Source organism: Amorphotheca resinae (genome assembly GCF_003019875.1).
Source record: "Amorphotheca resinae ATCC 22711 unplaced genomic scaffold M430scaffold_8, whole genome shotgun sequence".
Classification (NCBI taxonomy): domain Eukaryota; kingdom Fungi; phylum Ascomycota; class Leotiomycetes; order Helotiales; family Amorphothecaceae; genus Amorphotheca; species Amorphotheca resinae.
In genome coordinates this window covers 23,599-44,043 of record NW_020194478.1, presented here as the reverse complement: position 1 = coordinate 44,043, position 20,445 = coordinate 23,599, and the positions used below count along the sequence as shown (strand labels likewise).

Genomic DNA, 20,445 nt, shown 5'->3' with positions numbered 1-20,445 from the left:
CCCCCCCAAATCCCTACTTAATGACGCTGTTCAGTAATTGAAACACAAAAACAAACTATTTGACAGGTTATTTTTTACTTGATTATTTCCTGGCTTTATTGCTGATTCCATAATGTTCGTTCCTAGCATGGTATATGTAGAGGTTACTATACTGGGCGGCGACAGGTTCTAGTGAACAGCAGAAAGTGAAGAGAGGAAAATTGATAGTATAAGGTATATCAGCAGAAATAGTAGCTAGTTAGATACCTATCCATAATCGAATCAGTGTCTCACATACAGTAAAACAGTGCAGCGGATCGTTCAACGGAGGAGTGACAATCGTTAGATAAGTAGATTAGTCCTGAATCCATAAGGGTGCATACGCCCAAACTAACAACCTTAAAACACCGTTCACCTCATAAAGTGTACACCTGAGAAAGGGACGCTCATTTCTTCATAGTCTCATGCCAAACGCCGCCGAATCCAATATAAAAGCCCCGTGCTCTCTTCGTGTCATGGCTTGCCAAGTCTCCAAATACGACCAACGCACGCTACATAACAACACAATCCTTTGCCCGCTCGTCTTGCTGCTGTTGCTGTTGCTGCTGAGCCAAGGCTTGCGCGCTGGCTCTCCTCCGTGCAGCGTTGCCAACCGCATCGATTTGCTCTATCAGCGTCGGGCCTGTAGGCCTCCTGCCGGCCCTTCCCGAAGTGCTATGAGAAAGGCCCAGGGACTGACTACTCGCGCTATAACCGCTCGGCCTCCTTTGCGCGGACGGACTGGCGCTCGGGTGGCTCGGGTGGTGAGCCGGTGGGATATACGCGGCCTGGTTGGCTGCTTGTTCATAGCTTGGGGGCGGTGCGTCGATGCCTGCTTCGGGATCGATGGGCTGGCCACCGATGGGTTGACCTCCTGGACCGGGCCTGCGAGGAGGGATTGCAGGCCGGGGTTCATCATCACCGTGGTTGTGGGTTGGTCCACTTGAAACACGGTTATGACTTCGTCCACCAGCTCGTGGGATGGGAGGGATGTGGTTCCTTCCCGAACCTTGTTGCTCAATGTATTGTTGACTTAGCTGGCTCTCGCGGCGCCGACGAGCTATTTCGCTACGGTGGCGCTCTTCTTCCTCCTCTTGGAGTTGGAGGGCGAGGGCAAGATCACGGTCTTCTTGCTCGGTCTTGGGCGAGTGCGCCATCTGGACGTTATGATCATAGGCAGAAGAGGAGCTAAGGCTCTGGTTATGATGGGGTTGGTTTTTATTTCGAACAGGAATAGTAGTCCATCCTTCGGTGGATTGTGACGGGTTTCTCGAATGGGGGGGCGAATGTTCGGAGGGAGCACCGCCAACCAGACGGAAGTCTCCGGAGAAGAACTCTGCCTTTTCCCCATTAACATCGATAAGTGACTCCCAAACTACTTCTTCGTGGCCCGCATAGCCCATATCTGTGACTAATTGAAGTAGTTGTAAAGTTTCGGGATGTCGATAGAGGGTAGAGAAATGGTCATTCCGGAATAATATGGCCACGGCACCAGGGGCTAGAGATGTTGTAATGGTTTCGAGGCCATATGGAGTGAGCTGTGTGGCAGCTGTGTTAAAAAATGCTTTGATGGTAGAGATATCTTCCAATGTAGCCTGCTCTTCAAGACTGAGTCCTTCCCGGTGCAACTTCTCCTCCAACACCTCCTCATGAAACATAAGATTCTGTGCATCCTCGTAACTTTGCGCTGATCTCTTCAATGCTGCATATTCCGGAGAGTCCGGAGCAGGAAGCCAACCGTGGATGAGTGGAATTGAGAATGTGCTGTAGAGCTTCATCTCTCGGGTCTCTTCAAATGTACCTGGGACAGCTTTGTCACGTTCGGCGGGGTGGACGTGTGACATCGAATTTCGGGGATCGGCTGGTGAATTTGTTGGAGGTGGAGGGAAGAATCGAGGGTTGACATTCATTCCAGTGTGCAGCGTGACTAAAAATGAATAGAGATCGCTCACATCTGGTAGTTCCTGCGCAGCATCTCCTCGTCGACCAGACATAAGCTCGTCGAACACCGCATCCAAGAGGAAACCCAGGCTCACTTGCTCGCGTGTTCGAAGTGTCTCAACCAATGCGGTTTCCACATTCGCAGGAGTTGATAGCGTCAATGCGTTAACGAGAGCTAGGAGTGGACAAGGTCCATTGGCATTCTGGACCATAATAGGGGATACCCTAGGGTTCTTAGCAGCATTGACATCGTGCCAGGTAATCTTCTTGATTTGATACGTCTCTTTCCTTTGTCTTCGAGCCGCAGCTGCTCCAGGGCTGGAGAGTGAGGAAGTACTGGTATTTGCCGTAACAGGGGCCGGGCGTGGAGGCTGAGGTGGAGCTTGCTCGTGCGATCTTCGTGGAGGCAAGTCGGGGGGCGGTTGTTCGTTTGGGCTCGGGTGCTCGCTCGGATATCGTTCAATCACCATTCCATCTGCTATTACCCCACTCTGTTGTCCGTCGTTCATGGGCTCATGATCTATCAGATTCCAGCCTTCGCCCTGCTGTGCCGAGTCTTCTGGGGACAAGTATTGTGTTGCCACTGCGTGTTGTTGTGGTTCCTGATCACGATTTTCGCCCCAGGCATGCTGGTCTTCTAATATCTGCTGATTTTCCTGCGTATTACCGGCTGGTGGATCTTGAACCGCTGGTGATGGCGCTGGTGATGGTTCATCTTCGTCCCAAGCTGGAGATTCAGGTTCTTCTATATCTATTAAGGGTGGCTCTTCAGGGGCCGTAGGCGCCGGTCTCGCGGGAGGAGGCTGCGACCAGATATCATGTCCCGAATCCTGTGTGTGGATTGACGGGATAGCAGTGGAATTTTCCGAAGACGTTTTCTCGTTGAGTGCTGGTTGCCACGGGTTTGTGCTTGTCTCCGAAACAGACAGGTTGGCGAATTGTTGGGTTAGAGGTACTTGATCTGCGTCTATTAAACGATGCCATCACTTTCAGTCATTTGGGAGAGCATACCTCTAGGAACAGCAGGAGGCCGAGGAGCTTCAGAAGGTTGCGAGGGTCTCTGAGCAGACTCACCCCAAGCATCAGCACTACTTTCTCCTCCATCAACCATGCCTCCTTCAGCCTGTCTCTGCAGATATGGGTTTGGAGTATTCGTAGCTGGGCTCAGCATTTCCTGAGAGTCTTGCGGTGTGAATGCAGGTGCGCCAACTCTCAACGATGCCGGGACCTCGTTGGATTTATTTGCAAGTGTCTTTTCCAGGCCTTCTCCAATCCAGGCATTCTCCTCATTGTTCGAACCATCTGGCGATTGCGAGGCGTTATGAACGTCCTGCAGTTGGAAGGGTGAAGGGATGTTCGGAGAAGTTGGAGTGACCGGGTAAGGTGGAATGGAGGGGGTAAGACTGGGGTCCGCAGTGGGCGGGAGAGGTTTTCGAGTGACCATTGTGTATATCGGGGGCGATTTGAGCTCTCAGAGTGCAAAAGACCCTCCTCTGGCCTGCGAATGGTCTCTTCTGGGTCAAATTGGATCGAACCGAGGGGTGCCTAGTCCAGGATCGTTGAGAAAGGGCATAGAGCTTCAAGATGACATTCCGTGAATCCCGCGAAGAATTGGAGTGAACGGCAGTGTGAAAAAACGAGCGTTTCCTCTCTTTTTCGTGGGGGATGGTGGAGGAGATCAGAGTCGTCGTTCCACTGGGAAACGGGCAAAGAAACAAGAATGCGAAGCTTGCCTATGTAATTCGACGTAGTACGTATGCGAATGCGAGGTCTATCGATAGCTTTCATCAGCCACACCATCAGCCACACCACTACTGCGCCACACAGCCACGGTTGAGCCACGGTACGGCAGCCGAATGATGCCTCGGGCGAAAAGGCTGAGAATCAATATGTCCGCATCTAGCTTAGTGAAGAAAAAATAATTCTTCCGGGCCCGACCATCTACAGCCTCGTCTCTTCCCTCGCGCTGCGCAAGGATGCATCTTCAGTTCCTACAGAAAAAATGCATTCTTTGGTTAAGCCCAATTCTTGGGTGGCTTTACGCCTTCCCTCAGACTCCATGAGAGTGCTCCAGGTGGTCCCAAATACGTGAGTGTCGATATTGCCTTCAGTGAGCAGATTTATTCCCCCTCATTTCTCTGCATCATAGCCCATGGACCCATACTGAAACATAACAGAACTATTTCCCTAGGCAAATATGGCTCCTTTTCTGCAAATCTCATCCTATCCCGTCCCTACAACTTAACCTACGAACTCCTCGATCGAGCTCCAGGGGCCAAAGACTCAGACATTCGAATTGTGCCCGCGTCAGAAATACACGCCGATACCATTGCGGAAGAGCAGGCTGCGGCGAACCCTTCTCAGAACGGGGAGGCTATTATTGGCGGCGATGGGGTGGAATTTCAATTAGTTGGGGAGAATGGGGAGGTCGTCATGCGCTCAAATCGGGAGATCATCGACGACTCGGCACGGCAGACACTGACCATGGAAGAGATCGAAGAACTGAAACGTGAAGGGACGGGGGCGGGAAAAGACCTGATCGCGAAATTGATGCTGAGCCATACGGGCATAGAACAGAAGACAGCTTTCTCATTGGCGAAGTACAAGCTTCTGAAGACGAAGAAGTACTTGAGACGGTTTACGGTGCTGCCGGTCGATGTACCGCTGCTAACGAATTGGCTGAGGGAGGAGAAGGATGCGACTAAGACCCTGGAGCTGAGAGATGAGATGCTGGCGCTTATTGGGAGTTGGTCTAATGTCCATTTTGCCTCGGACCCGGAGGGCACACCAGGAACAGGAGGTGGAAGATGGCTGGTGGTGGACGAAACCGGCGGTCTCTTAATCGCAGCTATGGCGGAGAAGATGGGCATATTATATCCAGAAGACGATTACTCCTCCAATCCCGACTCTTCAGTGGAAGCAGAAACAGAAGACCCCTCAAAAGATCCACAACCGCTCGAACCCAATTTCGCAACCTCTAATACAATAACCCTCGTGCATACAAATGCGCAACCCAACCTGAGTCTACTCACCTACTTCAACTACACGCCAAACGCCCCGCCTCCTCATAACAGCCACAAGCACCCGCTCGCTACCCACCTGCTCCCTCTCTCCTGGCTCCAACTCATCTCCCCCTCCCAGGATACAACCTACGCGTGTCCGCCGGCTCCCTGCACGCCCGCTGAGATCGCCGCCATGAAGAGCGGCAAGCGCGGAACCTACTTCCACAAGCTGCGGCGGCACACCCGCATAAAGCACATCGTCGACAGCACGCTCGCGGGGGGCTTCGACGGCCTCGCAGTCGCGAGCTCCATGGACCCGGCATCGATCCTGAAGCACATGATCCCGCTGCTGCGCGGCGGCGCGCCGATCGCGATCTACAGCCCGACGATTGAGCCGCTGGTGCAGCTGGCAGACTACTACAGCACGTCGCGGCGCACGGCGTTCGTGCAGCGCCCGCCGGCGGAGCTAGAGGGCCTAAGTCAGGACGAGATCGCGAAGTGGCTGGGCAATGAGGATTTCCCGCTCAATCCGACGCTGGTGCTTGGTGCGAGCGTGCAGAGTGCGCGCGTGAGGCCGTGGCAGGTGTTGCCGGGGAGGACGCACCCGATGATGACGGGCCGTGGGGGCGCGGAAGGATACCTGTGGACGGGGGTCAGGGTCGTGCCGGCGGAGGGGAGGGTGGAGGCGAGGGGAAAATTCACGAGGAAGAAGACTGAGGCTGGGAACAAGGCCGAGAAAGGAGATGTTATTAAGGGAGGGAATACAGAAGGGGGAACAGAAGCGGTGGTGGACACTGGGGATACGGAGATGGTTGTGTTATAGTGCATGTTTCCCGGAATATAGTTAGTATAGATATAAAATTCCCAGGAAATTCTTTGATTGGTCGTTCATCTTATTGGTTTCTGCTTCTTCACAGCATTGTACGCAGATACAGTCCTTCCGGCCGTTTCAAGTCATGCGATGTCAAAGCTCCCTCCCCTTCCACCCTCATGGATAGTCCACCTTCCCGAATTCCTCTTTGTTCCCTCGTCCCTAGCCTTGCCTAGGCCTTACGCTCAAACGTCTCACAAGCTCTTCCCCATAAACTTCCGCTTCGAAAAACTCAGCCACCACTTACTCGGCTTATCAGTCTGCCCTCCGTTTCCATCATCGAATATCCTAGCCAGTAATCTGATGGCCAGTTCCTGACGCACCTGCATTAGGTATTGACGCAGGGTCTCGGCTTCTTGGCGGGAGGAGGGGGGGTTAAACATCTATTCGTGGAAAATAGCAAGTTAGGAAGAGTATGAAACGTTAGGTGAGGGATAAATTAGAAGAAATATACCTGGTTAAGGGGAAACCCAGGTTCACCTGGGATAGAGAAGTTGTTGTCTAAGGCTATTGTTTGGACTTCTTTTTGCGCTTCCCTATTTTTGCACCTTGGTTAGCATGCAATTCCCAGCAGGCCGAAATAAAATTGACCACGAAGCGCGCAACTCAGAGTCCCCATCTCCCTAATGACGCCTAAAATGCGCCGCCGACACACATCCTCTCTCCACACAACCAACGCCGCGCAGAATCCCGAACAGATACCTACCTCGCGCTCATCTGCGGCCTAATCTTGCCCAGACACTCGCTAATCCACAGAATGCCGTAGATCAGCAACCGGTCGGCAGGGCCCTGGATCTCGAAGTTGCGGAAGAATGTGTTTGCGCGGAACAGGCTAAGCACCTCGTCGAGCGCATCGTAGGATTCCGAATCGGGTTCGGGGGACAAGTAGGGGGGCAGCGAAGGGTCCAGCGGTAGCGTGTAGGCAGGCCCGCGGACCTTGGTGCGGAGGGGGAGGAGGGGGAAGTTCCCGATTAGATGCGGTGAGGATTCGCCATTGAAGATGCTGTTGTATGCCTGATACCTGTTAGAGCGGTGTTGGGGATTGGAGGGCGAGAGTGGTGATGAGCGAGGCTGGATGGAAGGAATTGTGGTAAACGTACGGGCATCTTCGCTGCGGTGGTGTTATGGAGAGCTGGGAAGAGTTGTGGGTGAGTTCAAGTGAAAGATGGAGATGGAGATGAAGATGGATGGAGATACTGGAGGGGTCGTCGTCACTTCCCGTTCAGGCCTAGCGCAGGAAGGTCAGGTAAGGCAAGGTTTCCATGCCTTGACGACAAGGCTGCAACTATAAATATACTCCGTGCGGCTGACTTTGCGTAGAACTCGATCCATCATTCATCCACCACACATTGTTGTATTCTGGAAATGCCGGGTATCAATCCTGTGTCGATAATAGACAGGGGAATAGTTTCGAACCCTTCGGCTACGATTGCTGTCACAAATCCACAACATTTCTGGAAGGGCATGTTTTGAATACATCCAACCCAGTCTCGTGTTTCATCTTCACCCTTTCGAAGATCCCCAAGTCAGAATTCAAGACTGTTGTATCCAAGTGTAGGGCCTCTCTGAACTGAGCAGTTTGCAAAGGCGGTCACAAGACACATGCGCACAGAGAGATCTTTGCATGTATTCATTTTACTGAGTCTGGCTCTCCCTTTTCCGTGGAAGGATATCCCGCGTTGCACCAGCATGGCAACGATCCTTTCAAACTCAACCCCACACAATATTCCTTGAGGAATAATACAAGAGAAATGCTCATCAAATGACCCTGCTTACTCCTGCCATATGTATCCTTCCTTCCCTTTCCTTAAACCCTGAGGAGCTTCTTGTTCGAGACGAAGCCGCATCCCGTCTTGCCGGCCTGCGTCGATGCGCCTGGGCCCGAGCAGATACCTGATGGACCAGCACAGCAGCCGCTGGCACAGTCTGCGCTGCTGAGGCACTGACCGCCGATGAACTGTTTGCCCTGACCATTACCGACATTCTTCGCACCCGCGGGGTCGAAAGCCGGGCCGCCGTTGACATTGCTGGTGGGCGCCGTGGCAGGGTCTTCGGCGGCGGCAGTGGTCGCAACGGTGACAGAGGAGGCAGCAGGTGAGGCGGCGGGTTCGGCAGCAGCGCTGCTACCAAAACCACAACCAGTCTTGCCGTTCTGCGTGGAGGCTCCCGGACCCGAGCAGATACCCGTGGGGTTGGCGCAGCAGCCGCTGCCGCAGTCAGCATTGCTGAGGCATTGGCCGCCGATGAACTGTCCGCCGGCGCCGTTTCCGACGTTCTTCGCTCCGGCAGGGTCGAATGGTGGGACGGCTGCGACCAGGAAGGCGACTGAGGGTAGTTAGCAGATGATCATGATCATGAGATCCAAGGGTCATTTCGCAACTTACGCTCAAGAACAGTGGCGATGGCGAGGAACTTCATGTTTGCAATTGAGAATAGAGATTCGAAAAAAAGAATGGGTATGTCGTTGATATCCGATTTGAAAATATACAGCTGAAAAAATAGATGCGTCGAGAGGCAGATATGCACGAGGGGCAAAGAGAAGAGAAATAAGTTATCGAAGAACTGAGTTTTGAGAAACAAGGTGTAATGAATGTATATATCGAAGCACCAGGCTTTTCTGAGATCGATCTTGATTATGATGGGGAGAACGAATCTCAACGAGCGCAGCAGGCCATTCTTATACTTCGTCGCCATGCCCCAAGACCCGATCCAGAGGACTTGTTACTTACGTTAACTCACTTGCGTCCCTACCTTACCATCGCGCAGATTGAAACCCAAACCGTATGATGCCCCCCTCCATCCCCCTATCCAACCAGGCCCCCTGTCTCCCCTCACCAAACAGGAATCCCCCATCCCATCCCATCACGCAAAACAAGCTCGCGAGTCGCGACGAACCCTCCTCCGGAAGATTTTCCAGATTTCCAGATCTTCAACACAGAACTCGGAGCGGATGTCAGGCTACCCTTGCATGGCGCACCCTTCGTTTGAGCCTTGTTTTGCGTCAAAGTAGAAGGATTCGCGAGCTTGCATCAGAAGGATTTTGAGTTTTTTCTTAACCCTTTTTTTGACTTGGCTTCTGCTTTTATGCGTCCGTGGGAGTATTGATTAGAGTTTTTGACGGGTTTTGAATGGGGAGAGGGGAGGGAAGAGAGAAGGATGAATCTTGTTGGTTGGTAAGGTAGCTGAGTAGGTAGATATCTACCTAGATAGGGGTCGATTGATTAGGCGAGAAAGTGGAAGCCGCTCAATTCCGCATTTACCCCAACATCAACAGTTATACCGCATATAAAAAATAAAAATAAAACCCCCCAATAATGATAGGAAACCCATGCCTCACCAAAACCCAAAAATCTCAATCTTCTAGAACCCTCAACTCACGTAGCAGATCCAGACTGGCCGATCTGATCTCCTACCCCATACCCGGCCCAGACCCTGGTGGGACGAGTCGCGGCGCTTCTCGTTTCAGCGTTCCGTCTGATACTTGGACTCTAGACGGCCTGGGTCCTTGGATGGAATAAAGATGTTCAATACCTTTTTTTCTTCTTTGATTTTCATCGTTGTTTGAAAGATGATTATTGGGAGGGAGGGAGGAATGTGCATAGTTGGAATCGTTGGAGAATCGCAGAGTCGTTGGATGAAGCGTGGTGTGCCGCAGTGCATAGGTACTCGAAAAGATCTTGTTTTCATACCTACCTAGGAAATATAACAAATCAATAGAAGTATAAATATAATCAAATCTAGATAAATCTAAACATTTAGCCTCGAAAATCAATGATCAATAATATACCAGCAATAATATCCCTTCTCGACAATCAACAAGCTATCCATGAATAAAACAGACATGTTCTGCATCCTATATGTCCAATGGGAAGGAATTCCGAACAAATCAAATGGCATGATGGCCGAGTGGTCTAAGGCGGCGGTTTTAAGTGCGTTTCGCTTAGCGGAACAACTAACACCGCTCTCGCAAGAGGCGTGAGTTCAAACCTCACTCATGTCAAGGAAAATATATTTTTTGTTTTTATTTTTATTTTATTTTTATGTTTTTCATATACAACATTCATATCATCAATCAATCAAGTCAATTTTTGCTCTCTATCCTAGTTTTTGGCTCTCACATTGCTATTCATTATGTCTGAAGTTTCAAGCGCTATTTTCCCCTTTCCCCCGCTTTCGTACCCCGAAAGAGAGCGGAGTCGGACAAGGCAAAGATGCATGATAGGAATCATAGGATACGCAGGACAGTAGCAGGAGATGCTTGTTTCACGATATCAGCGAACGAGGAGGAGGTATATATATACACCATCATACGTTAGATGTTGGCATATTGCCATATTGCATACATAGCATACATATTTGTATATCGTCGCTAACCCATATATAGATAGACAACTCCCAGGACGCCCGCTCTCTCCCAAATCTGACAGCCAGATTAAACCACTTTTTTATCCATTCGCGGCATTATACGCGCAGAAATCTACATTATTGGCATGATTGCCAGCCCACGACGGGAAAGGATGGGCGGCGCCGGACCCGCCGTCGACCGCGAAAGTAAGCAGGAAGACCAAGACCTGGGTGCCACCGTCGAGGGCCGCCGAGACCAGGTAGTTCCACTTGACGAAGTACTTGGGGCGGTACTTGCGCAGGTAGAACTGGCCGAAGATGCCGATGGCGTAGTAGCAGAGGATGGAGGAGTTGATGCCGGTGACCAGGTAGCCCAGGTACCACAAGATGATGCTGGAGTTGAGGTAGCTCCAGATGCGCTGCTGCGGGAAGAGGCGGTGCATGATGTAGAAGGGGAGCGGGGCCGCGAAGCCGATGAGGTAGGCGATGGTGACCCATTCGTAGCGCGCGCCGATGGAGAAGATTTTGGGGGCGATGGACCAGGCGACCGCGAGGGTGTTGAACTGCTGGAGATTAATGCCGGACCAGATGGGGGTACCTTCGATGGAGATGAGGTTGGCGGCTTGGTTGTCGACGATGCTGTTTGAGGGGTTAATTAGCTATCATCTTGTCTACGGGTTGAGAGGGCTTACGTCAACATCATAACGAAGTTCAGAAGAGCACCAAAGATGCAGCCGATCATCTGCGTCGTGAAAGCCGCCTTAGGAGACAGCTTGTTCTGTTGGCCAAGCTTGAGATCGCGGAGGAGGTACCAGCCCTGTTGCAGGCCGTTGTATGTGTAGGTCGTGAAGTACATGTTGGCCAGTGGGCGGCCGGGGAACATATAACCAGCAAGCATTTGGAAGATGGGTTGAGTGTTGAAGCCGAATCCGGTAATGGCATACTGTGCACCGAAGAACAACATGAAGAGGGTCGTGAGCAGCAGGCCGACGATTAAACCCCACCATGGGAGGGTCGATTTCATGACGTACAAGCAGGTCATAGCCACAATGAAGCTGGCGAGGAAAGCAGCTACGTACCATGAGGTGGGACACTCATCGTATTGCAGCATGACCTTGTAGTGAGGGTCGACTGTGGGATCATTGCGGATCCTCTCCTTCTCCTCCTCGGTTCGCTGGCCACCGTTCTTCCAGAACATGTAAGTTCTTGGATTGAACAGCTTTTTAATGTTCTCAACCGTGACGAATTCCCATCCGACCTTGATCTCATTATAGTTCCAGAGGAGCATGTGAACGAACGTTGCGGTGAGACCGGCATTGGACGTGATGAGATAGGAAACGTACGAGCCTGTGAGCCAGGGGATGCCCTGAGTGTCGACAGCTGCGTTATCGATGATGAAGTCAGAGTTGAGGATGGTTGTGACGTTGTATGGAACGAAGTTGGTAGCGTTGGAAGAGCCGTCAAAGAGCTGTTGGGAGAGGAAGGGAAAATCGAGCGATCTCCAGATATTGCCATAGTACAGCCCCATGTACAGAACGATACAGCCAAGGTAGCCGATGCCACTGTTGACCAGGGTCTGCAGAGGCAACGCGAGAGGCGATCCAAAACCAGCGATGTAGTTCCAATCAAAGGACAAGGACAAGAAGCCAAGACCCTCATTACCTTGGGCACCACCAAAAAGATTGGTGAAGACCAAACTGTGCTGATCGGCGAGGCAAAAGATTGAGACACCAATGAGGAGGGGGAAGATGTACTAATATCGTCCCGTCAGTCGTGCTATCACTCGGAAGGCGAAGAAGCATACCTCAGGGAACCATTCCCAGACGAACAGAGCACCAAAGAGAATCCAGAAGATCCTCAATCTCTTGGAGTTTCCAGTCACCTTATCGTGGTGAAGGGTTTCCAAGACGGTTGTGATGGGCAGGTTTGAAGGGTAGAACATCTTGGTTGGGTACAGCAAGGCGCTTCGCATCATACCAGCAAGTCCGTAGCCGATCAACTGAGAGGACATGGTGATGAAAACACCGGCTGCAGCGCTGGGATACCCACCGTAGAATAGTTTCTGCACGGCCAGGGCCTCGGTCGACAGGGCAGATACCGATGCGGCGGAGGCCATGAGGACGGCAGCGGCATGCTCCTTCTTGTTGAAAGGGCCCGGGTTGAGGAATCGGCCGATGGGGCCCCATCTGGGGATGAAAAATGCCATACCCTCGCCGAGAGCAAATGCAAGGACGGTTAAGAACATGACAGAGACGTAGATGACCTGGGGTTTGAAGTAGAAGATCTCCTGCAGTACAGCTCCAAAGGCAGAGAGGCCGAGTCCTGAAACGAGTCAGCAAGTGCTTGAGTGACATTTCCACAAGATGCAAGGAGCAATACCGATAAAGAACATTCGGAACGTCCAGGGATTGAGGGTTGGGTCATCGTCGACGTGTATGACCGTGGTGACGATGTCCTCGGTCGTTTCGAGGTTTTTGACATCGCCCTGGCCAAATGCTGCCTCCGCATCTCGGTCGTAAGCGGGGGCCTCGAGGATACTACCCGCTTCCTGGCCCTTGGCGATGCTGTCCTTGGACTTGGACAGCTCACCACTGGAGTTGTCGGTAGCGGTGGTCATCCCATAGGGCTGCTTCTCGTCGACAATGACGGCGTCGGTGTCCTGTCTGGAATAGCTGGGCCTCTCCATGGTGCTGGACGGAGGAGGGGATCAGCGCAGAGGGCGACACAATGCGGATAGGAGGGGAGAAAGGGGGGAGAGGGGGATGAGGGGTTATATACCTCGAGTTTTCAGCCAGTTTCCCATCCTGGAGTGAGGAGCTGCCGTCGGCATTCTACTGATTGATCGCACTTGCATGGGGAAGAGATTCCGACGTGCAGGGTATCCCAGCAATAGTGGAAGGTCATCACGTAGATTTCGACGAGTTACTGGACTGTAAACGCAGAGTGGATCTGGCGAGTGTCGATCACGAAGGCCGGGGGTTATGTGGGCCAAGATAAGAAGAGGCGGGCAAAGTGACTGACTGAAAAGGAGGTTTCGAGCATGATGCTCAACGATTCAAATCCAGAACCTTGAAATAGATGCCCGCATATGTGTTCTGTCTGTAGCCACTGCAGGTACATATCTAGTAGACTATCCTACATGTCCTGTATGCGATGGCTTGCGAGAAAAGAGAGAACGACAAAGATGAAGGCTTGGGTAAAGCTTGTCGGTGGTAAATCTTCTGACGCTTGTCAGCCCACTACTTGGCAATTAGGTAGGACCTGGGGGACGGAAGAGCAGATCCTGGGCTAGGTTGTGAAGAGCGCGACTCCACGCTTTGAGCCCGCTTTGACTACCATCGCGCGACCGACCAAATCAGAATAGGTTTAAGAGAAGCTCGAAATCAAAGATCCCCAAAGAAGACATCATGTCTAGCTGAAGCATCTATCCTCGTCAATTTGAAGGTGAAGGTGAAGGTGAAGACAGCTATCGGCGGTCTGAGACTCTGGAGTCTGGAGTTCGCGATGCTGGTGGTGTGCTCCGTGAGAGGTTTGCGCCAAGCTTCAGCCACACGAAGCTTGGCCTCGGTATGGCTTAATGGCTGGACACTAGAACGCTCTAGTGTCCTTCTACCGGCCTTCCATCTTGGGAACCTTCCCTATCAGGCCTAGCAACAAGCGCTACTCCGCTTCTACGCGCGAGCAACACGAGTCGCGCGCTTTGAGGAGCGGGGAGCTCCTTGGGTCTTGCCGTATTGGGCGTCTCGAGGATGCAGCTTCCCGTTCGGGCCAATACCAAATCCTTCGCGGGAGGCCCGTCTCGTATTTCTTTTGCTCCGGAGTTGGGACCGCGAGGCATGATTGGTCGGCAGCCGCTGCGTGCTGACAAGTTCAACTGCCGTGTACGGCGCCGCCACCGGTTGGATTTGCGGAGGATGCAGCGGGGATTTCCTGGGCTGAGAAGCTGCTAAAGTGTCCGTCGCCCTATGCTAAGCCTATTACGGCTTCTACTAGGTCCCCACTAGTATTTAACTAAAGCGTCGCTAACCTTCTGTTTCGCGAACAAGGGGGTTTCTCGTCACTCTCTCTCCGTCAATAAAGTTCTTCAAGCATACTGAAGTCATGGTTTATCAACAGCTCCAATGATGTGCAATGCGATAGTTGAAAGCCTATGCAAATGCCATCAGGAGAATGCAGGTAAGTCGCTGGTTCTGCAATCCTTCAGCAGCATCTGACTCCGGATTTAGACTGGACCAAAACAACGAGCAGGAAGAATGTTGAAATTTCCAGAAGCCGTTATACAGCAAGCATAATACGACCTCAGATCCGCCTCGTCAATTAGGACTTCAGTTCAGAACTATGCGGTGTGAAGAGCGAGCGGATTTCGGTGCGGTCGATGTCGTAGCTTGAGAAGGGGAGGTCGGGCGGCGCTCTGTTTGTACAAGGACCAATTACTGGAGAAGAAGATGAGAAGAGGATTATGCCGGGCCCAGCTCATTTGAAGTGTGATGCTCCCTCGGGTGAGGCCAGGGATGAGTGATGCCCGGGACTGGGAGGGTGTGTCCTGGTGCGAGGACAGTTCTTCGTCGGGGTAGTCAATGGTGTCGAGAAGAACAGCGGATTCCATTGACGCTGTTTCGGCATGATTGGGGTCATCTCTGTAGGCTCCAGCTGGTGGGGGCCGGAAGGTTGCTTTGCCCATGTGGAAGGGAGTAGTAGCGGACGCTGGGCGAGGCGAATGTGTCTCGGCTTGAATGGGAGTCTTCGACCAAGAAGATCGAGTTGATTTGAAGGTTGAAAGAGGAGTGTCGTGAGTTTATTCCGTCTCGCCGTCCTCAGCTCTATGTCACGTCGTTGTTGACAGGTCTGGGCCGAGATCATATGCTCCGGGAAAATCTATTCATGACGCTTCGTGCTCAAGAATCAGAATCAGCGCGCCGAGACACGTCCAGGACTTTTCATCCCTTCCCAAATGTATACCCATATCGAGGCACCGTTGCTGGAGGGTTGAGCAGTTGGACATTATTTGCAGACAAGGCCAACTTGGGTTGTAATGTACAAGGCGCAAGGCGCAAATCCTTCAGTCTCACCGCCGAGGAATCTAAGTTTGATTGCCCTCGTGACTCCTCTACTTCAGCCTCTCCTGTAGGTCGAAAGGTTCGTAACAAAAAAGGGGGGGCGTTTCTGGTAGGTACTCGATAAGTACTAGTTCAATTATCAGTTCAATTATCAGTTCAATTATCAGTTCAATTATCAGTTCAATTATCAGTTCAATTATCAGTTCAATTATCAGTTCAATTATCAGTTCAATTATCAGTTCAATTATCGGTTCAATTATCGGTTCATTTATCAGTTCCTCGACTCTATTACCATTTATTACTAAATGCTTTCCCATCTACAATGTTAATCATGTCTTTCACCGGACTCAGCTTTCTCTCTTTGCCGCCAAAAAGCATGCCCTTTAGCATTACATCTCTATAATTCTCCCCTGGGGACACCTTCCCAAGCACACATTCTTTTCGAGTCTCGACCCGTGTCGGCACAAGTATTGATCTCCCTACAATTGCCTCCATTCCCTGCCAAGCAAACGTGATGGCCTCTTTCGCACCTCCTGGAATTCCAGCCTCGTCTAGCATAAGGATTTTGGTCCTCGGGTAGCTCTTTTGAATGAAATCCGTGATATTCGGATTAAAGGCGCCTCCCCCACACAAGAAAATTTCATCAATATCTTGAGATGGTGCAAATCGTCGGTAATGGTCCACAATGGATTGTGCTGTGATTCGAGTAATCGTTGCCACTACATCATCTCGGGACAAGCCCTTCTTCTCTCCTTTAGCAATAAGGTCGAAAGCGAGGGTGTCACGGAAGTCTTCCCGGCCTGTCGTTTTGGGAGGCTCCAGGCCAAAATACCTTTCAGTCCTGGCGTCAGTCTTCTCCATCTATCATTTTCTGGATCTGGGGCAGATACTTATGCTTCAAAAATCCATCTACCATCTCCTGATCCACAACACCGCGCTTTCCCATCTCGCCGTCTTTATCATATTCTTGCTTGCCATTCGTGTAGTGCCGTACCGCCGCATCAATATAAACGTTCCCGGGTCCTGTATCAAAGTCGAAGCACTCGTCTACGCCTCCCTGGCTGTCAGGGGGTATAAAACAGACATTCGCAATCCCGCCAATATTCTGGCATGCACGAAGCTTGGTAGGATGGTGTAGAAGCAGTGCATCAAAGAATGCAATGAGAGGAGCTCCTTGACGTCCAGCTGCTACATCGCTAATCCGAAAATCTGATACTGTGGTGATTCCTGTCCGGGCTGCTAGAATGGCACCCTCGGCCATGCTGAGAGTCGTCTTAACTTGGTTCTGGTTGGGCATGGAAAGATGCCATATTGTCTGGCCATGAGATCCAAGCACGTCGATGCTAGACTTATCAATCCCATGCTCTAAAGTGAACCCCTCTACCGCCTTTGCAAATGCCTCGCCCAGGATGACATTGACTTCTGCGATTTCTTCTGGTGATGTGGAATTGTGCAAAATCATGTTCATGACTCGCTTCTTGATCGTTTGATCCAAGGGAGTCTCTCCATACTTCAAAAGCTCAAATTCCATTGGACTAGAAGGGTCTTGCTGCCTGAATCGACAAAGTGCGCAGTCAATACCATCCTATTTTGCGACATCAGTCATTTGTTTTGACAACATGTGGCTAGGAGGCTTTCTTGCCATTGATGTGCCACTGTTCAAACCCAGGACTGTCAAATCCAATGCCGGCCCTCCATGGTTGGATGGAACACTGCTGCTGGCGCTGGTTCCGTTCATCACCCTATTTGACGTAGTATTCGTCGTGGGACCTGTCTGAGATAGCTCTTAAATAATGCCAACTTCTAGCTTCAAGCATAAGCGTAATGAAGTAAGGGTTGTGTATGTATTGGTCGGCTGGTAGCGGGCTTGGACTACGATGGTCTCTGCGCACTGTAATGGAAGCACGCTTGAATACTTGGAGGAGAGCACCAATTGTGATGGAATTTCGAGCGTTTCTGAAACTGCTTGAAATCTTTGAGCCGTGCGGGGGGATTCCGTTATGGTAACTGATGTGCAACAAGTTCTCGGGGATTATTCACACTAAGAGCGAACAGCAAGAATGGGGTGGTAAGATTGCGATTGCAACGATAAAGCGCTTTCGTGCGCTTGTAACGTAGCAAGATCTCCTGGCAGTAAATTATCCGTTTAGCCATACAAAGGTGGGATCTTGATTCAGCGCTTCAACAGCTGGAACTATCCAATAAGCCCTGGAATTGACTTCCCCCTCTGGAGAGACAGAGATTAACTTGCAATTTCAGAACTCGGGGGCCGAGCTCTTGGCTCAAATATTGTCTGATAGCATATCCTTCCGATAAATCTGGCTGGGGATGATAGATACTTTCCAATAGGACTCCTATCGTTTCATTAACATGCTATTGCTCACGGGTTTTTCTTCAGCCATTGCCAACAGAATCAATCTCTGAAATCTCCGTCTCAGTAGCCATCGTTGGCCCGCAGCCTTCCAACCCAAGACAATTCAACCTCGCCATATATTCACGTTCCTAGAGCACACCATGTCAGTAGAAGCACCCGTCACATTGGTTAGCCCGGAGAAGGGCTACGCCAATGACGATGAGATTGAGAAGAAGATGGGATCAGACTCAGGGGAGGCCGGTCCCGAAAAAATTGGCCAGGAGCAGGAGGTTCTAGGTGTTCTCGACCTTGATCCTGCGTTAAACAAAAAGATGCACATTGTAAACAACGTGAGCCCATGTCTTATTCTATGAACGGGTATCCAATAGTTCATGCTAATTTGCGTGAGACAGACACTTGACGAAATTGGATGGACACCATATCACTGGAAATTGTTTTTTCTTAACGGCTTTGGGTAGGACACCATCCTTACGTGTACACTACCCCAATACTGAACCTGTACAAGATATTCTGTGGATGCCTTGCAACTTTCATTACAAGGAATCATTGCTGGACAGGCAGTTTTTGAGTTCAGTCCTTCTTACGTTAGAGGCTTAACTATCGCGGTGTATGTTGGGATGTTTGTTGGAGCACTGTTCTGGGGTTTCAGCGCTGATATCATTGGTCGTAAAACCTCTTTTAACGTGTCGCTCTTTATATGCGCAATCTTCACAATCGTTGCTGGCGCATCACCGAATTGGGAATCACTTGGGTTTTTCATTGCTACCTCAGCATTTGGTGCTGGTGGCAATTTGGTTTTGGACACCACGGTCTTCTTGGAGTACTTGCCTTCCAACAAGCAATGGCTAGTAACCTGGCTTGCTTCATGGTTTGGGGTCGGTTGTACTGTTGCAGGTTTGGTCGCTTGGGGCTTCATGCGTATGTCATTCAGCCTATCTTCCATCCTTTTTTCATTATGGCCTTCTGATGCAGCACACAGCAAATTACAGCTGCTCTGACCCAAATGTGGCGCCCTTTACTCCTTGCACGAAGGCTAATAACAGCGGCTGGAGATATCTAATGTACACCATGGGGACCATGATCTTTCTCATGAGTATGGCCCGAATAACAGTTATTCGTCTAAGGGAAACTCCTAAGTTCCTTCTCGGGCAAGGTAAGGATGCGGAACTAGTTCACAACTTCCAAGAAATAGCTGAAAAATACAACCGGCCATGCTCGATTACGCTAGAACAGCTTGAGGCATGCGGAACCATAAGTTCAGCACACTCGCGATCGAAGTTCTCAGTTGGGGAATTCTGGATTCACATCCGAAATTTGTTTATAACAAAGAAGATTGCGTTCTCTACGCTACTTATTTGGCTCTCCTGGGCCATGATTGGCCTCGCATATCCTTTATTCAATGTCTTTCTGCCTTCGTATCTCGCCAGTCGGGGCGTGGAATTCGGGGTTACAAGTACGTACGAAACTTGGAGGAATTATGCGCTGGTCCAAGTTTGCGGTATTTTCGGGCCCATGTTAGCCGGCCATATGGCAAACTGGGCACCACTAGGACGAAGATACACTATGATCATTGGGGCTGTTCTTACCAGTAAGTAGTCTCTTATCAGAATATTCATCGGGCCTTGCCGACTAAGAATCGCAGTGGCTTTCTTTTTCGCCTATTCCCAAGTCACTTCACAGGCTCAGAATATCGCCTATAGTTATGTGATCTCCTTCACACTTGAGATATATTACGGGACGCTCTATGGATACACGGTGGAAGTGCTTCCATCTGCTCACAGAGGCACCGGAAATGGAATTGCAGTGGCCTTTTGCAGGTTCATGGGAGCGATGTCTGCTGTTATTGCTACAGTTGCTAATACGGAAACCGCGGGACCCATTTTTATTTGTGGTGCACTGTATGGTGGTATGGCTCTATGTGCGTTCCTGTCCCCATTTGAACCTTACGGCAAACGAGCTTCATAGGTGAGAGGATTGTGGAGTTAGAGAAATTAATAAGAGTGTATGTAAGCATTGGGATAATGAGGAACTAAGGGTGTTGAGGAGAAGATGCAGAGAAACAAATGTCAATTTCTTGGCAGCTATTTGGATATTGAAATATAATGACACTGAAAATACATAGTGCTTCAAAAAATGTTCTATCCTCCAGGCTCGTCCTCGAGATTTTGCAGGCTTATCGAGGTTAGATTTGCTGAGAATGCTTTACAGATTTACTCACATGACGAATATAAGACTTCAAAACTCCTTTTCAACTATATTGAACAGAAATAATTGACTTCAATAGACAACCTAAACAACAATATGCAAAACAACGAGATTTACACAAATAACAATATGGAAACGGTACAGCGGTGACAAACCGAAGTGGCGGCAGATCTTAGTAGTACAGCTCAGTGAGCAATAAAGAAATGGCAGCCGTAAGCAAAACAACCAAAAGGCAAGCAGTTTTACGAGTTAGAACGGGGATTTTGGGATCTTAAGGCCCTTGATGCTTTAAGAGGTAGGTAGACATAACAAAACAGTGTCATTTGATGTCAAAAGGGTTATGTTAGTGATCAACCTTGCTAACAAAACGCGTGAAAACGCTACCACGATGCAAATCACTTTCATTGCACGATCGTTCTCGCCGACGCGGTAAGCGCGCATAGCAATGCGGGGAGGGCGGTAAGCGCGTCTATCCCAATGAGGGGAGGCGCGTGCATCACGAGCTGGTATTATACGATTTAGGTACCTAGGTACCTTACCTACCTAGGTACGTAGGTAGGTACCCATCAAGGTAATTAGACAGAGAAGCGAGATAGCTTAATTCACAATGAGGACAGTTTCTTCCATCTCTGT

The 20,445-nt window shown here is 50.5% G+C and overlaps 7 protein-coding genes across 7 annotated transcripts; 2 read left to right on the top strand and 5 right to left on the bottom strand.

Moving 5' to 3' along the window:
• Positions 1-530: 530 nt before the first annotated feature.
• On the bottom strand, positions 531-3,403 carry M430DRAFT_20091 (hypothetical protein; the record flags this gene model as incomplete). The annotated part of the gene is made up of 2 exons (XM_024864215.1): positions 531-2,920; positions 2,971-3,403. 2 exons carry the CDS (start codon positions 3,401-3,403, stop codon positions 531-533), a joined length of 2,823 nt encoding a protein of 940 aa, XP_024719370.1.
• A 521-nt stretch (positions 3,404-3,924) lies between these two features.
• Positions 3,925-5,986, top strand: M430DRAFT_123208 (hypothetical protein). Its single transcript, XM_024861875.1, has 2 exons — positions 3,925-4,047; positions 4,137-5,986. Exons 1-2 carry the CDS (start codon positions 3,962-3,964, stop codon positions 5,782-5,784), a joined length of 1,734 nt encoding a protein of 577 aa, XP_024719369.1. The 5' UTR covers positions 3,925-3,961; the 3' UTR covers positions 5,785-5,986.
• M430DRAFT_67434 (hypothetical protein) lies at positions 5,983-6,991 on the bottom strand. Its single transcript, XM_024869291.1, has 4 exons — positions 6,933-6,991; positions 6,539-6,846; positions 6,287-6,368; positions 5,983-6,215 (listed from the first exon to the last, which is right to left on the bottom strand). Exons 1-4 carry the CDS (start codon positions 6,936-6,938, stop codon positions 6,027-6,029), a joined length of 585 nt encoding a protein of 194 aa, XP_024719368.1. The 5' UTR covers positions 6,939-6,991; the 3' UTR covers positions 5,983-6,026.
• A 507-nt stretch (positions 6,992-7,498) lies between these two features.
• Positions 7,499-8,236, bottom strand: M430DRAFT_252692 (hypothetical protein). Its single transcript, XM_024865209.1, has one exon. It carries the CDS (start codon positions 8,053-8,055, stop codon positions 7,591-7,593), a length of 465 nt encoding a protein of 154 aa, XP_024719367.1. The 5' UTR covers positions 8,056-8,236; the 3' UTR covers positions 7,499-7,590.
• A 1,933-nt stretch (positions 8,237-10,169) lies between these two features.
• Positions 10,170-12,759, bottom strand: M430DRAFT_123202 (hypothetical protein). The gene is made up of 4 exons (XM_024861874.1): positions 12,556-12,759; positions 11,981-12,498; positions 10,869-11,929; positions 10,170-10,815 (listed from the first exon to the last, which is right to left on the bottom strand). The coding sequence occupies exons 1-4, from the start codon at positions 12,566-12,568 to the stop codon at positions 10,278-10,280; spliced, it is 2,130 nt and encodes a 709-aa protein (XP_024719366.1). The 5' UTR covers positions 12,569-12,759; the 3' UTR covers positions 10,170-10,277.
• Positions 12,760-15,481: 2,722 nt separating this feature from the next.
• On the bottom strand, positions 15,482-17,172 carry M430DRAFT_67431 (hypothetical protein). The gene is made up of 3 exons (XM_024869290.1): positions 16,876-17,172; positions 16,124-16,818; positions 15,482-16,065 (listed from the first exon to the last, which is right to left on the bottom strand). The coding sequence occupies exons 1-3, from the start codon at positions 16,969-16,971 to the stop codon at positions 15,522-15,524; spliced, it is 1,335 nt and encodes a 444-aa protein (XP_024719365.1). The 5' UTR covers positions 16,972-17,172; the 3' UTR covers positions 15,482-15,521.
• A 575-nt stretch (positions 17,173-17,747) lies between these two features.
• M430DRAFT_141917 (hypothetical protein) lies at positions 17,748-19,572 on the top strand (the record flags this gene model as incomplete). Its single annotated transcript, XM_024862738.1, has 5 exons — positions 17,748-17,936; positions 18,000-18,061; positions 18,113-18,525; positions 18,587-19,195; positions 19,250-19,572. The coding sequence occupies 5 exons, from the start codon at positions 17,748-17,750 to the stop codon at positions 19,570-19,572; spliced, it is 1,596 nt and encodes a 531-aa protein (XP_024719364.1).
• Positions 19,573-20,445: the final 873 nt, after the last annotated feature.

Bases quoted from the DNA above. Each gene is read 5' to 3' on its own strand.
- M430DRAFT_252692 (XM_024865209.1), bottom strand. From the start codon at position 8,055: ATGCTGACTGCGGCAGCGGCTGCTGCGCCAACCCCACGGGTATCTGCT.
- M430DRAFT_123202 (XM_024861874.1), bottom strand. The intron at 11,930-11,980 runs GTATGCTTCTTC...GGACGATATTAG, and splicing joins TCTGGGAATGGTTCCCTGAG to TACATCTTCCCCCTCCTCAT. The intron at 10,816-10,868 runs GTAAGCCCTCTC...CCCCTCAAACAG, and splicing joins AACTTCGTTATGATGTTGAC to CATCGTCGACAACCAAGCCG.
- M430DRAFT_67434 (XM_024869291.1), bottom strand. The intron at 6,369-6,538 runs GTAGGTATCTGT...GTGCAAAAATAG, and splicing joins AGGCCGCAGATGAGCGCGAG to GGAAGCGCAAAAAGAAGTCC. The intron at 6,216-6,286 runs GTATATTTCTTC...TTCCACGAATAG, and splicing joins CTGGGTTTCCCCTTAACCAG to ATGTTTAACCCCCCCTCCTC.
- M430DRAFT_67431 (XM_024869290.1), bottom strand. From the start codon at position 16,971: ATGAACGGAACCAGCGCCAGCAGCAGTGTTCCATCCAACCATGGAGGG. The intron at 16,819-16,875 runs GCAAGAAAGCCT...GTCGCAAAATAG, and splicing joins TGAACAGTGGCACATCAATG to GATGGTATTGACTGCGCACT. The intron at 16,066-16,123 runs GTATCTGCCCCA...CAGGACTGAAAG, and splicing joins GATGGATTTTTGAAGCATAA to GTATTTTGGCCTGGAGCCTC.
- M430DRAFT_123208 (XM_024861875.1), top strand. From the start codon at position 3,962: ATGCATTCTTTGGTTAAGCCCAATTCTTGGGTGGCTTTACGCCTTCCC. The intron at 4,048-4,136 runs GTGAGTGTCGAT...GAAACATAACAG, and splicing joins CTCCAGGTGGTCCCAAATAC to AACTATTTCCCTAGGCAAAT.